The following is a 15,505-nucleotide window of genomic DNA, read 5'->3' as shown; positions in this document are numbered from 1 at the left end:
AACAGTCCGATGTATCGTGGGTTTAGTTTTCTCGTTTCCTAAAGCGAATCATTTCTTTCTAAGGAAAGACTTTCATTAATGCCCAACCTTCGACTTGGAATTCCAAAGGTTTTCATCATTTGTCAGCATAACTCTTCTGCCTGTCTCATGATGCTTGAAGTTGAGTTCGGATTTTGGATTATCTTCTCTATTGTGTCGCAAATGGTTTTCTGATCACATGAGAAAACTGACGCGTGATTTGCATTTACGACCATAATGAGCCTCGAAAGGAGCAACCTTGATGCTCATGTGATAGATGTTACTGTATGAGAATTTAATCAAGGGAAACCAAGTATCCCATGACTTGCTGAATTCAAACACCCAGACTTGGAGAATGACTTCGAGTGGTTGAATGGTCTGTTCGCTTTGGCTATTGGTTTGAGGGTGGTAGGCAATGCTCATGACTAGCTGTATTCCTATAGCCTTCCGAAGTGACTGTCAAAATCTTGGAGTAATTTCGTTATCTCGATCCACGCAGTGCTTTGTTTGCAATATTCTCCGGCTTTGATGCTTTCCAAGGCCGGTCATAGGTGTTAACAGTGTTTTATTCTTGCTTCGTGAGTAGACGAGTATGTTATTGATGAAAAATAATGAAAAGGCTGACTAGGAATGGTTGGGAAAACTCGGTTTGTAGGGTCCATGAATACCGTGGGAGCATTCATTAGACCGAAGGGTATCACAACGAATTTGAAATGGTCGCGATGAGTTCGGAAAGCAGTTTTTGGAATGTCCTCTTCTCGGGCTTGAAGTTGATGATAACCAGTTCTTAGATCTATTTTAGAGAAGTAATTAGCTCCTTGGATCTATTCAAATAGGCCGTCAGTCCGAGGGAGTGGGTATCGGTTTTTGATTGTGAGCTTATTCAATTTCCTAAAATCAATGCACATTCTAAAGGATCCGTCTTGTTGAAGAACAAAATCGAAGCTCTCTAGGGAGAGAAGCTTGGTCCGGTGAATCCTTTTCCCAACAATTCTTCTCAATTGACTGGATAACTTGTGAATTTTCGGTGGGAGTCAACCTATAGGGTGAATTGGCAATTGATGTGGTTCCCGGTATGAGGTCGATTCGAAATTCGGCCTGTCTCTCTGGGATATTCCTGAAATTTTTTCGGGAAACATATCCAGAGAATCACATGTTATTGGAATACCCTGTAAGTCCTCTTCTTTGGTCTTGTCCACAACATGAGTGAGGAAAACGTAGTTCTTCTGGTTCAGGCACTTCTGTGCCTTGATGCACGAGATAGGATGAGAATTTGGTGCCATGTTTATCACCATGGATTATTAGAGTTGTGTGATTGGGAAGGTGAAGGCGAACGACCTTCTCGCGACACATAGCATCAGCATGGCGGGGGCTTAACCCATCCATTTATCACGTCAAAACACCTAATATTTACTAGCATCAAGTCTATTGAAATGAAGGGTTGTTTAGTGTTAAGGTGTTCCCTACATAAATATCTTTGGTTGATTCGGTTTTCCCATTAGTCATCTCCACCATTAAGGCTTAGCTTAGCCTCTTGGATTGTTGTTTTAGTAAGTGCTCAAATTTGTTACTAACGAAGCTTCACTCAGCTTCACTATTGAATAAGAGGTAAGAGAAAGAGTTGTTAAGTGGGAACATACTAGTAACAACTGTCGGGTCTTAGTCTGCTTCGCCTTGACCCAAGGTCAGGACCATTTTTGATCCTTCTGCTCGTTGATTGTTATCCTTGGGGCAATTGCGCCAGAAGTGATTGGTTCCTCCATACCCATAGTAGGTGTGACTGGTCTCATCATTGGTGTTGTTGTTAAGGTTGTTGTGATTGTTGTTGTTTTCATTTGGATGACGATTCCGACATGGATAAGTTCTACAGTATTTGGTGGTGTGATTCTTTTGGTTGCATTTCTTACAATGCATCTCCCGACAGGCTCCGTTATGATGGAAATTGCACTGGTTGCATTTTGGAAGGCTTCCAGCATATGGTCTCACTGATGTTGGTGTGATAGGGGTCAGGGTTGCATGAACAACAACAACATGTTGCTTCTTTGAGAACCTTTGAGTTGGCTGTCCCTTTCTCTTACTTCCAGGATTTTGCTTCCTATTCTTAAGCTTGGGGTTTAGTGTGCCTTGAAAAGCTGTCACTTGTTGGTTCCCATGCTCGTTCCTTTGGCTGGAGTTGTCAATGCTATTTCCGCCTCTATTGGTGTTGTTTGCATTGATTTGTGCCATAGCAGCGGATACTGCCGCTGTTATAGCAGCTTGGAATGTAGCAGAGTCCATCTGCAGGAGCGATGTCTCGTGTGTGTGCTTGTTATTCCTGCAGGGTGGCATTTTCCTGCTGCATGCTGATAAGCCATATCATAAGTAATGATCGTCATTTCTGGTTGTACTCTATAAATTTTGGATCTTATTGTACAATTCTCACTGCTTCCATTTACATCCCTATGATGTATTCGTGGTAGTAGGTAATCGCAGATTTGGCACGATTGTTATGTCTATCCTTAGAGTATATGGGTTGTTTTGGTTTCGAGATCCTTAAGTATCTAGTGGTTTCGAGGGTGTGATTGAATTTATGCAATAATTTGAAATAAAGATAACACATAATCATTTCACTAGTACATGAAAGAGAGTCATATTAGATAGTAGGGGGACAAAAGAAAAGGTTGATCCTAATTGTGGCGGAAAGTGTCTGGTGGTAGTGTTGATGAAGTGGATGCACCTTGGAGATGAGCTATTTATTGTTCGGTATCTCGTAATCATACCTCCCAAACTAGCCGTCTCACTCGGGAGTCTCCGTTCACTTCCTATGCTCGTCTCTCATCTCTCTCAATAGCAAACCACGTTGCGTTCAATTTGGGGTGTCCTGAGCTTGGTTATCAATACCTCAGGTGCGCCGGACCATGACTGGGAGGGCACGGTCAGCTGGTCCTCTATGACTAAGATCGAAGAGACCTCAGTTCCTACCATAGTGTGGTCGTATCCCCTGCTGGTGACTCTATCTCCAAATATCATGTGCCTAAGGGGGCATGGGGCCACCAGGGCCCACACGATAAGTCGGTACTCTAGCCCTACATGGAGGATTGATGACATCAAATTCTGCATCCGAATGATTATCATCATTGCCCTTGGGCTCTTCCTCTTCGAGGTCCACTATTGACTCAGCAGGTCCATCTACAAGTTCTACTTCATGTTCCTCCTCTGGTTCTTCCTCTGAGTCTCCTTCTGGGTCGAGCCACCCTGCTTGTCACACCCCAAAACCGAGAATGGCAGAATATGTTCTAGGGTGGAGGACGTCATGTACAGTATCAAAACAATGAATAATAGTAAAGACAAGCAACAACATCCATTTCATTAGTATAGTAATTGTAATACAAGTGTGTTCTGTACATAGACACTAAAAGTATAATCAAAATAAAAGATGAGTCTTGCATATATATATGCCATCTTCACAAAAGCTGCATCTGTACCTGCCTACTGATGACCTGAGAATACAAGTTATTTTGAAAACAATTATCAACATAAAGATGGTGAGTTCATAAGTGTTTAGTGTCATTGCTTGCATAAAAAGTGTTTGAAACCAAGTAATACAATAATTGTTATCAAGTTTTGAAAATAGTGTGGACCCTAGAAAATCCTAAATTTTCCAGCAAAGGTAGTCTTTTACCCAGACTCGGATATTTGTAAGTTTGATTCTTTGAAAATGTAAGAGTTTCCCCGATGAAAATGTCAGTGAGAAAATATAGTTTTAGATTTCGTTCATATAAAGAAATTGGAAGAATAGAGTTTTACCCCAGCAGTGTCATTGCCGGCTAAATGTAGTAGAGATGTAAACTCTAGGTAGTATTAAATGTGTATATACCTCAGGAGGTTTGTTTTACCTTTAATTCTTAATATGTTAACTAAGGTCTGAATGTTAACTCATATGTAACCATACTGAGTGATAGTAGTCTAACAGTTGACCCTCCAGGTCACATGTAGCGTAGTGATGTTTCGTCATCCCTGGGCCTAGTTAGCTTGGAATGTAGATAGCAGTCGGGGTGTGGGAGTGTTCGTCCCATATAGATCTATACACATAGTGTTCGCTCTCCCTCCACGAGGCTATGGTTACACGACGATCGCATAGCGAAGTGTCGTATCGAGAAGTAGTGCATCACATTCTATTTTAGTATATTCTCTCGTATAGTATATAGTATTTTCTTCTTTTAGTGTTTAGTGTTCCCTTCTTATAGTGTATAGTGTTCTCTTCTTATAGTGTATAGTACGTATAGGCTCGTAACTGTACTGACCATAGTGAGTATCATAGTAGCAATAGTAATGAGTGGAAACATTTAACTATACCTATTATAGTTAAATAAAGATGTTAGTTGAATGCCTTTGATACACAAAGGTGTTGAAATGAAATGAAGACTTTTATATCTAACACAATTATATATGATGTATAACTAAGAATTCAACGACAGTCGGACAAATAACAGAATACCCTAAGTCCACAATCAAACAAGAACAGGAATTAAGGTGAGTTATCAGTTCTAAGTCCTTCAATCCTCACTTACATAAATATATTGGTGTAGATATGATTTAAAAACAAAACAATTTTGAAAGCATTGGAAAATAGTTTTTAGAACAATTAAACATGGAAATAAGCTTGATAAACGTTTAAAACAACTTTACTGACATGGTGATTTGAAAATATAGAACATCCTTTTTATAATAAGTTGTAGTTCACGTATGAGTAGTACTATAACTTTGTTTGGTTCAACTTGTATCCCCCCCATAAAACGTAAAAAAACATTTAAAAGGTTGATTAAGGGGTATGAACTCACCTGTAGTGAGTGATGCGATGGTAGGATCAGTTTAGGAGGTTGAGTGTTAATTGTGGACTTGAGCACCAACGGATCCTATTAACAAAATAATGACATATATATGTGTAAAATTAGTGTTTGGAATAACTATTTATTGTATTGAGACCTCTTTAGGGACTAGTAAACACTTATTATGAAGTGTTATAATCATATAAAGTTGTATATGAGTGGTATATGACCACACAATGGAGTGTATGGTCAACATGCACAACAAATGTGTGTGTGCAGTTGCACACATGAGTGTGCGGCCGTACAGTGGGGGTGTGCGGCCGTACACAGGAGTGTGCGGCCGTACACTCCTAATTTGTGTCCAAAATGTTGATTTTTGAGGTGTTCTTAGATCATATGAAGGTGTGTGGCCACCACATGAAGGTGTGCGACCACCATATGAAGGTGTGCGACCGTACTCCTTCAAAGGTTGAAGAACACATGAAGAACACTAAGAACACTTTGAGTTTTAAGCTTAAACTTAGATGTTTTACTAGCAACAAGTTGATTCATGGGCTGATTCACGTTCTTAAGGCCCTTAGAGTGTTCTTTGGATGAGATTTTTAGACAGAGAAAGTAGAAAGACGAGTAGATTGCAGCCAAGGGAGGAAAGAATGAATGAAGAGGTTCTCCCCTATATATATAGAGGTGAGTGTGTGGCTGGAAACGAGTGTGCGGCTGCACACACCTGTGTGTGGCCGTACACTCCATGTTTTGGAGTGTTTGGCCCGATTTTGTTTGATACGCGTTATGTTATCCCAATTCTCAGTTTCTACCAAGTTTGCATTACGTTTAGAGTGCTCCAATAGATCCCAACAGTGTTGAAAGTTAACAAAATGAGTCTAACTTGGATTCAATTGGTTTCTTCTACAAGAAAGAAATTTCGGGTTGTCACATTGCTATTCCCTGACTAGGGAGATAGGGATTTCCTGACTAATAATACTCGTCTATAGTGTATTGCACAAAAGGGTATAAACACTAGAAAAAAATAGCATACCAATTACTCCTATAGTAATTTAATTTTGTTTAGGTTTGGTTCTATAAGCTCTTTGGATAATTAAATGGTAAGTTTTTGATTCATTGTCCATCACGATTACTCCCAAACACATGTTGGTCGTATTTTGAATGAATGTAGTTGATCAGGCTACATTCACCCCTAATACAACTACATAACTGCCCGAGTTTAATAGCAATGTTCAAATCCTCCAAAGACTTTTACTGTTCTTGTTGTGTTATTATTCTAAAATGCACACAAAGGTATGTATTTTAATTATTATGTTTAGAATTGTTTATGCCCATTGTATTTATAGTTGCATATCATGTATGATTAGATATGCTAGTTCACTATAAACAATGCTCTGATACCAATCTATCACACCCCCAAACCATACGGCGGAAACGCCCGGGGGCTTGTGCGTGACTTCATCTTGAAATACCATTACAGTGAATATAATTGAAACATAACATCATCATCATCACACATGTAATATAACAACATTCATTGTTTACATCGAGTATTGTATTTGAATATAACATGCCAAAATAGTAAGAGTATGATGAAACAAAATATAACGCAATATCCATTAGTTTGTTTCGTTCATCCTGCTTCAACGGTTTCCTGAGAATACAAGTTATTTTGAAAACGGTCAACTACAAGAAAAAAGACCCTTTTACGATGCGCAAAACACGACGCTCTTTGATTTATGTTACGCATTAGAGAGCGACATTAAAAAAGTGTCATCTCTTCAAAAATTTTAAGGATTTGGGTTGCACATTACTGAGTGCCCTTAAATTAGTGTCTCATGTAAAAATACTAAAAACACAGAAGGCACTTGTGCGTCGTCTGTGAATGTCGTTTTATATTTTTTTTAAGAAACGCACGTCTCGGAGGGAAAATGAAATCCCCAAATTTTTTAAACCACCACCTTCTTCTCCCTCGTCTCCACCCCTCATCCACATCCACTACCTCTGATCCTCATTTCCTCTTCTAGCCTCAAACTACGGCGATGCTCCTTCCTTCTCGAAGAATGCTTCATTTACCACCATCGTCCGATTATGTGAACCTAAGGAATTGACGGAGATGAAGAAGATTATGGATCAATTGCTTCACATCATGTTTAAGGTTAAGGGTTTGAGATTTCTTCCAAATCGACCCTCACACTAAATGGTTCGATCTCCTCTATTTTTACCTTGTTCCCTCTACTAATGCCTTCACCTTCTACCATCGATGTTGATCTTTGAATTAGCAACAAGAAGCCCTAGCACCTCCGCCTTCACCCACCTCCAGTGCCTACAAGAAGAAGCCCTAGGTCCCCCGCCTTCACCCACGTTCTCACAGTTGATCGTAAATCGGTTTTGATGTTCTTCCAAGATTCATGGCTTACACATCTCTCAATTATCTTCCTGTTGGTGGATCTTCTATTTTTTGCTCTCGAACGAGGGTTTTCTAGCTTCAGGTCTCGGATTTCTTTTAGGCCTTCTTCAACTGTACTCATGCATAAATTCTTTGGTAAGGTTTTTAATCGCTCTTTAATTTCGATTCTATGTTGTTTCCGTTAGTTAGTTTGCTTATTTTCTAAAACTCCCATAAATCCCCCTCTTATGATTCCTTCTAGACCTTAAAAACTTTTCAACACTTCCAAGTTTATCTTCTATAACTCCCATAGCATTAACAGAAAGCATAGACCCAACACATGATCCTAATGATTTTGAAGTTGGAAAGAGACATAAACTTGAGTTTATTAACATTTTTACTGATGATGGGAAGATAAATAGTAATGGAGGTTTAGGGTTTGTAAGGATGCCACGTTTTGAAGCTCGTGTTGCAATAACTGAGGCTTTGAAGTCTAACGTTTTTAATACCTTTCTTAATTTTTTGTCCAACCCTAAAAGACGCGAATACCCTTCTTATCTTCTTCATCAAATATGCATACAGGGACTTTATAAAGGGGAAGAAAAGAATGAGATGCGTTTAGGTGTTTGTTCTAGAAGCAATGATGTGATTGAACCTATGATTAAGCCTCAGTGGTATGTCAACTGCTATGGTATTGCTAAAGAAGCTCTTGATGCTGTAATGGATGAAAATAACAAGAAAATTGATATACTTCCAAAATAGTGTGCTGCTGAATGGAAAAGGTCACCTTCTCTAGTCTTTCATTCTACCTTTAAAATTGATATACACCATTTAAACTTTATTAATTAATTTTAAATTTTTTTGATTTTTACAGATGGCTTGAGAACATTCGTGATTGGTGTGTATCAAGGAAGCTTTGGTGGGGCCACCGAGTTCCTGCATGGTATGTGACATTGGAGGATGATAAATTGAAAGAGCTTGGAGCATACATGGATCATTGGGTGGTTGCTAGGGATGAGAATGTTAGGGTGCAAAGTTATTCATTCATGACTTTGTAAATGTTTGACTTTTGTAAAACCCACTTGCATGTGGTGCTTTAGCCTTTAGAACCATTTGTTAGTTAGAGTGAGAGAGAGACATGTAAACACCTCTATAAATAGTGGGTTCATACCACTTGTAGAGGTGTGCTTGAGAGATGTAAAAGTGAGTGTGTAAGTATGTGTTAATTATGTAGTCTAGATCTAGATCCTTTTTGTAAACACCATATACATTCAATATATCTCTTAAACACCCAAATCACCATGTTCAATTGTGTAAGCTTTAATTCCACATGCCAAACAATGTTTTATGTCTCTACAATTGGTATTAGAGCTTGGTTTTCACGATCAACATGACTTTTGAAGAATGATTCTCGGTTTGGCAATTTTTGTCGCAATTTGATCAATTTTGGTGAGTCTCTCTCTATGATCTCTCGTAATTTTTTATTCGTGCATTACGTTCTTGATTTTTGATCGTTTTGATTCATTGGATCTAATTTGTTTCAAATCTTATTGTTGATCCAATTATTTTTGTTTAGATCAAAACTAAATTCAAATCATTTTGTTTAAAACTCAATATGTTCACTGTTCATACCCGATTGATATTAGCCCAAAAACTAATATTCGATTACTGTTCATGTATCCGTTTAAGCCCAAATCGTGAAAATCCTTCATCCGATTCATTCAAATCGTCGATAGGTGTTCGTATTCTGACTTATACCTTCGCATATCTTACTTGTACTTTTAACTCATCTGTTGTGTGATGGCTAGTGATTCTTCAATCTCGTTGTCTCAATGTTTGTTAATCGGGTGATTGACTGAAAATCGTGATCGATTTATTGATTTTGTGTGTTCTTGAATCATATTTCTTTTAGAAATTGATCACAGATTTGATGATGTCATGAAATTTAGTAGAAGAAGAACATGAAAGAATTTGCTAACTTCTTTCGATTAATCTGAAAAATCAAATAGAAGGTGTTCGTTGATGTCGATTAGATTTGTAACTTGATTTGTGATCGATTGTCTTGATTATTGAATCAATTTCACTTCTGAAATTGAACGGTCAGACATTAAGAAAAGTCAAAATCGATTTTTTGGTTCATCGATAATCGAAGGAGATGGGTTGGAAATGAACTGAGAATAACGAATTCAGCTATTTGTTCGTTGAGTTTTGAAGATGGTGTTGATATCGATTCAAATTGTATGTTTTGATTGTCGATTTTGAATCGATAGTTTTGGGAACGAACTGAGACTCGCAATCGAATGGTTGATGCTTTGGTTTAAAGATGTTTTTGATTTCGCATGATTGAAGTCGATTTGATAATCAGAAAACGATGTGAACAGTTGAAGCAATTCGCATTTGATAAATTGATGATGACATGGAATCGAAATTGATTGTTGATGGTTTGTTATTGACAGTAAAGAATCGATGCCGACTGAAAAGATCTTGGAGTCGATTTTGGAATTGACGAGTAGTGTTCGCATGATTGGAATCAATAATCGAGTGTTGTGTTGTGTTTGACGTCGAATCTGGTGTATTTGGCTAAAAATCGAAGTGTGAATGGATTGATTTCGGTTGTTGATAGTTTGAAATTGATGAAGTCCAGAATCAAACTATGAATAGGTACTGGGAATTCGATAATTGGATACGTGTTTGATTGGATTCAATTTGCGAAGGATATATGTCGAGATTTTGGAATCAGATATCTGGATTGGGTTCGCATCTATAGAATGCGAAGAGAATTTAATGTTGATTTTGGTTTGCAATATTGAAGTTAGACAAAATGTTAATTCGCATTTTGTTATGAAACGGTGAATTCGCATTTGAAATCAAGAACTGTTCACATATGTGTGATTCAAAGTTGATTTCTCATTTAGGTTTCTTAGTCAAGTTCGCATTTGTTTAATGCAAAGGGATGCGAAGGAATGAAGAAGAAAACAAATATTTTTGCATTTGGTCCCTGCTCTTTTCAAGAAATAATATAAGTGGTCCAACTTCGCAAAATGGGGTAATAAAAAGACAAAAGTGCAGAATTTTCATTTCATATCCCTTCAGTCTTCGCAAGATGAAATTTTTTACCCAGTTTCGCATTTGGGGTAAAAGCATTGAAAAATTGGAAGATTTTCAAATCTGGTCCATGCAGTTTGTGCGAATTTACACATTTTACCCAGTTTTGCAAATTGGAGTGTGTTTCACATATTTGGCTATTTTTGGCGCACCGGGTCACTGTAGAATTTTGAAATTGACAATTTCTACCCATTTTGAGAAATTTTGTCAAAGGCGATCCGTGAACAGTAATAAAAATTGATTATTTTTTGGGTTTTCCAGATTGAAGCACAAAGTTTATGCCACATGTTAAGGGGGAGTTTTAACATGAAAAATTCCGAATAGAGCACGTTCTTTTTCCTTGGAGTTTTATAATCAAATTTCGATTATAAAAAGGGGGAGAAGTTTTATATGGAAATTCGAACTTGAATTTTTCATATTACGCGGATTTGAAGACCGAAGTGATCTTGGAGTTTTGAAGCTACGAGATGATGCAATTGGAAGTTTGGAAGTGATGTATTCGAAATGGGTTTGGAATTATTGAAGATTTTTGGGGTGTGTTTTTATGCGCAACTTTGGGTGATTATTTGGAGTTTGGAATACTCTTGATCATTCGTTGCTGCTCGGATTGTATGGTCTCACATCCTAGAGCCCAAATTGAAGAGTTGTGAAAGAATTGAAGATTTAAGTTCGTTTCGACATGTGTCACCTTTGAGGCTCGAACCGCGTAGTGCTTGATTTTGGAAGATTTGAAGTGGGTCATTCATTCCTAACTTTGAGGGGGAGAATGTTAGGGTGCAAAGTTATTCATTCATGACTTTGTAAATGTTTGACTTTTGTAAAACCCACTTGCATGTGGTGCTTTAGCCTTTAGACCCATTTGTTAGTTAGAGTGAGAGAGAGACATGTAAACACCTCTATAAATAGTGGGTTCATACCACTTGTAGAGGTGTGCTTGAGAGATGTAAAAGTGAGTGTGTAAGTGTGTGTTAATTATGTAGTCTAGATCTAGATCCTTTTTGTAAACACCATATACATTCAATATATCTCTTAAACACCCAAATCACCATGTTCAATTGTGCAAGCTTTAATTCTGCATGCCAAACCATGTTCTATGTCACTACAGAGAAAGAGGCTGAAGCTGAGGCTAAAAAGGTCTTTTCAGGGAAAAAGTTTGAATTGTCTCAAGATCCTGATGTTTTAGACACCTGGTTTTCTTCAGGGCTTTTCCCTTTATCTGTATTGGGGTGGCCTGATGATACTCAAGATTTGAAGACTTTTTATCCAACTGTTGTTCTTGAAACTAGGCATGACCTTTTGTTCTTTTGGGTTGCTGCTATGGTGATGCTTGAGATGATATTAGGAGGCGATGTACCTTTCCAAAAGGTTAGTTAAGTTTTTTAAATTATTTAAAATACTATAATGCAATTTTAGAAACAAATGAAAGTTGGATGCTATAGTACAGAAATTAAATGAAAGTATGTTGTTTTTGACTTATTTCCCGCTTTTAGCCCTATATCATCATGAGCCCCTGAAACACCGGTTCAGCTACATCTGATGTAAGAGGTTCTAACAGAGATATGGCCTCACTCAGACCAGTGCCAGCACAGGAAATGCCAACAGCCATGGCTAATCTTGATTTAATTTCTTTAATCCAGGTTGTGGGGACACCAAATTACATGTGCCCTGAACTGCTTGCAGATATTCCTTATGGCTTCAAATCAGATATATGGTCCCTAGGTCTTTATTTTTCATTACAATTTCAACATCACTTATGACACAAGGGTGAAATGGTCATTTACTCATATACCCCAACTTGGGTTGAGTATGCATAATAATTTCATGAAGTTACCCTTCTTAAACTTGAGCCAAAACTTTAAGCCACATGTTTGTTGCTTTTCATTTCGCACTTATTTTTTGTAGGTGTTTAATGAAATAAACAGCTGTAACATTAACAAGATTAATATTTTTGGTTGGATATCAGTTTACTTATCTTGTATCCACTGCTTTTAGTGTTTTTCCATCCTTTTTTCTTCATCTTCGAAGAAAAAACAGAGAGATAATTAAAGTAAGTGTTGTTTGTTATTATTTTTTTATATTAATTATCTGATAATATGGTTGTTATTGGTGCAGGAAAATTTAGGTCTGATAAAGTTATTAGTTGCAAATTACAAGCCGAAGGGTTGCAAATGCATATGAAGGGCATGGTGGAGGCTCTGCTGAGCTGGCAGAGTACGAACAAGAGTCATTTTTAGGCAAAGGTTAGTGAAAGATCTAGATTTATATCTTGTGATAAATTGTTATTGAAATATAATAAATGGAATGGATGATGATATGTTGTTACAGGTGAAGCTACTGCTTGAAATGCTTGTGAAGAAATGTGGTATTGATGTTGTTAAGGAAGTTATGCCTGAAGAACATATGAGGCTACTTACTAATATTAGAAAGGTTTGCTGAAGATTTAATGTTTTTTTCTAGGTGAGTTTTTTTTGTTAATATTTTTCTTAACAATATATATTAAGAATAATCTTTGATTTTTTTTTTTGTTTTGTTTGTATAAAGATATTGACAATAGAGGATGGTTACTGGATCACCTCTTTTTTTGAAAGATGAAGTTGGTAAGAGCCTGTTTTTAGGGTCCATTCAAGTTATAGTTGTTGCTTTTAAGAAACGGGAAGTCAGTCTTTGTCATGATGACTGCTATAAGCAGAGTGATGAAATGGATCAAGTTGAGCTAATAGAGAACAGAAGACTAGACAATTACTACAAAAATACATTAGTTTTCCATGTTGGTAACTAAAAAGAATAGAAATATAGCATAGCCTGACTCATATTATTTAGGTCTCTCAACAAAGCCTATGTTATTAAAGATTCAAACGTGGAACCATGGAATCTCTCCGCTATATTATTGTTAAAAGACAACAATACCCTTTGGTAGATGTTGAAGCACAATATAAAATATAACATGTATGCGTACTTTGAAGTTTATGCAGGTTTCTTGGACTTTCTCCTCTGAGAGGTTTCTTCACAATCTCTTGTTTCTGGTGTGCAACATCAACAACAATAATTTCTTCTCTTGGGCTAAAGAGATAATGACACATGCCAAGGTTCTCTCTCTCTCTCTCTCTCTATCTCTCTCTGTATGTGTGTGTATACCTGCAGTTGCACATGTAGTTTGTGATCAACTGATTTCTTATAGGAATACAAGATGATGACTTGTATTCCATCATTATCTCAAAAGGAAATACTTGTTAAGCTCTTTCAATCTGTTGGGACATACAACACCTATCCAGGCTGGATCCCTTCTACTTGTGGGCCCATTTCTTGATTACTGGTTAACAAAAAAGAGAGTCAACATGTTTAAATAGGATATTTCCTCTATGGTGAGTAAGAGTATATTTATACCAATATAAACCAATAATTGTTAACAGAATCATGGTTTTATCTGTGTAGGATTTCTTGGTGTTATTGCTAGAAGATAAGTAATTGGTCGAAAATCCTATGACTGATGCTTGGTTGCTGAAGAATAGAAAAAGTCCTTGGGCTGGGAAGAAAGAAGGTTTACAGGGCTGTTGGATCTTTTATTGAACTCACTCCTGATGCATCTGAAGTTGTAAGTCTATTTGTTCCCTGGAGGATAATATTGTAATTGTTCTACTTGTTCTAAAGCTACATCCCTATCATATACACACAGTTAAATTTTACAAATTTATCCCAACCTAATACCCATACGCATATGTCCATTTTAACACACGCCTACATTCAACTATCTACAATAGAAAACCATCATTTAGAATAAAAAAAATATATTAAAATTTAAATATAAGTAAGCATATAGCTGCAACCTAACTTCTAGAATAAATTTCAACTGTGTCTTGGGTTGGCATTGCCTCTCACTAAGTTTTGCAAGCTGAAATTTTACCAGATGTTAATAAACTTAATAAAATACTAAAAAAAAGACTTTTTAGTTTTTAATATAATATTACCAAAAAAAATATTGGAATTCTAACTTACATGAACTGTTTGCATATGCAGTAAATCCGCAAGTGCTTTTTTCCTCGACTTTTAATGTGAAAAAAGAATCAAAGTATTATGTATCAGAAACATAAATTTACAAATATATAGAAAATTACAATTATGCCCTTGTATACCGATTGGTTAGTAGCCCAACGTTCATAATAGTGAGTATATCTCTCTAAAGAATTCTTTGCCATTTCACTACTGTGTTTAGATTCATCATACTATAAATGGAAGTGGAATGAATTACAAGATTAAAGATTTGAGACTTTAAAAAATGAATAATTGTAATGTTTTATTGAATTTAGAGTAAAATACAATTAGTTTTATTACATGATGTTTATAATTCATGCATGTTTACAGCTGCATTTGCAACCTTGTTCTAACATCAAACCTACATGTCGTATTTAATTGTTTATTTACAGTTGTGTCCCTGAACTATTCTGTATTAACATCCATAAGCCTTTTGTTCTCATGTTAGTTAAGATTCATAAAGATACTTATGTTCTAGCTGAATATAAATAAGTCTTTCTAGTAGCCCCACCCTTATCCTTAGCAACATAGTTAATTACATTAGCATCTAATGTAATTCGGTTCTGCTTACAGTAACGAGGAAGAAGCAAGCCACTGTATCTAGAAGTTTTGGAGGAAACGAGACTCAAGAAAAAAGCAAACACACGGACAGTTGTTGGCAGATAGTAAGCTAGATAATGCAATTGTATATTTTGCTTCTCTTGAGTTAATTTTTTTTATAACATTTACTCACTATTGGAATAATTATTTGTATTTGATATATTATTGAAATGAATTATCTTTGTTATTTATGGTATTTTATTTGTATGACATTAAATTTTATGCAATGGATTGTATTTTTTGTATATGATATTTATTTTCTATTATGAGACATTAAATACAAATTTAATTTGAAAATTAGTAAATCTGTAAATATTTTTTTTTTAAACATTTAAATTTATGATACGCAAAAATGTGTGTCATCTTCATTTATGACATGACCTTTCTTGACAGGGGATTTCTTGATACGCATTGCGTGTCATTAACACGCGCGTCGTAAGGTTACGACACACGAATGCGTGTCATCTTCCTTTATGATAGGGCCTTCTTTGATACGCATTGCATGTCGTAAACCCGCATCGTAATTGCGCGTCGTAAATGCGCGTCGTCTATA

General features: G+C 36.5%; 1 protein-coding gene across 1 annotated transcript; it reads left to right on the top strand.

Annotated features, from left to right (window-relative positions):
* The first annotated feature begins 7,906 nt into the window (after nt 1-7,906).
* LOC145010508 (valine--tRNA ligase, mitochondrial 1-like) lies at nt 7,907-11,778 on the top strand. Its single transcript, XM_078969040.1, has 4 exons — nt 7,907-7,935; nt 8,093-8,253; nt 11,429-11,688; nt 11,737-11,778. Exons 1-4 carry the CDS (start codon nt 7,907-7,909, stop codon nt 11,776-11,778), a joined length of 492 nt encoding a protein of 163 aa, XP_078825166.1.
* The last annotated feature ends 3,727 nt before the right edge of the window (nt 11,779-15,505 follow it).

This window comes from Lactuca saligna, chromosome 8, assembly GCF_052625555.1.
Source record: "Lactuca saligna cultivar CGN05327 chromosome 8, ASM5262555v1, whole genome shotgun sequence".
Taxonomy (NCBI): domain Eukaryota; kingdom Viridiplantae; phylum Streptophyta; class Magnoliopsida; order Asterales; family Asteraceae; genus Lactuca; species Lactuca saligna.
The sequence above is the reverse complement of the archived record's forward strand: the minus strand, read 5'-3'. Positions and strand labels throughout refer to the sequence as shown.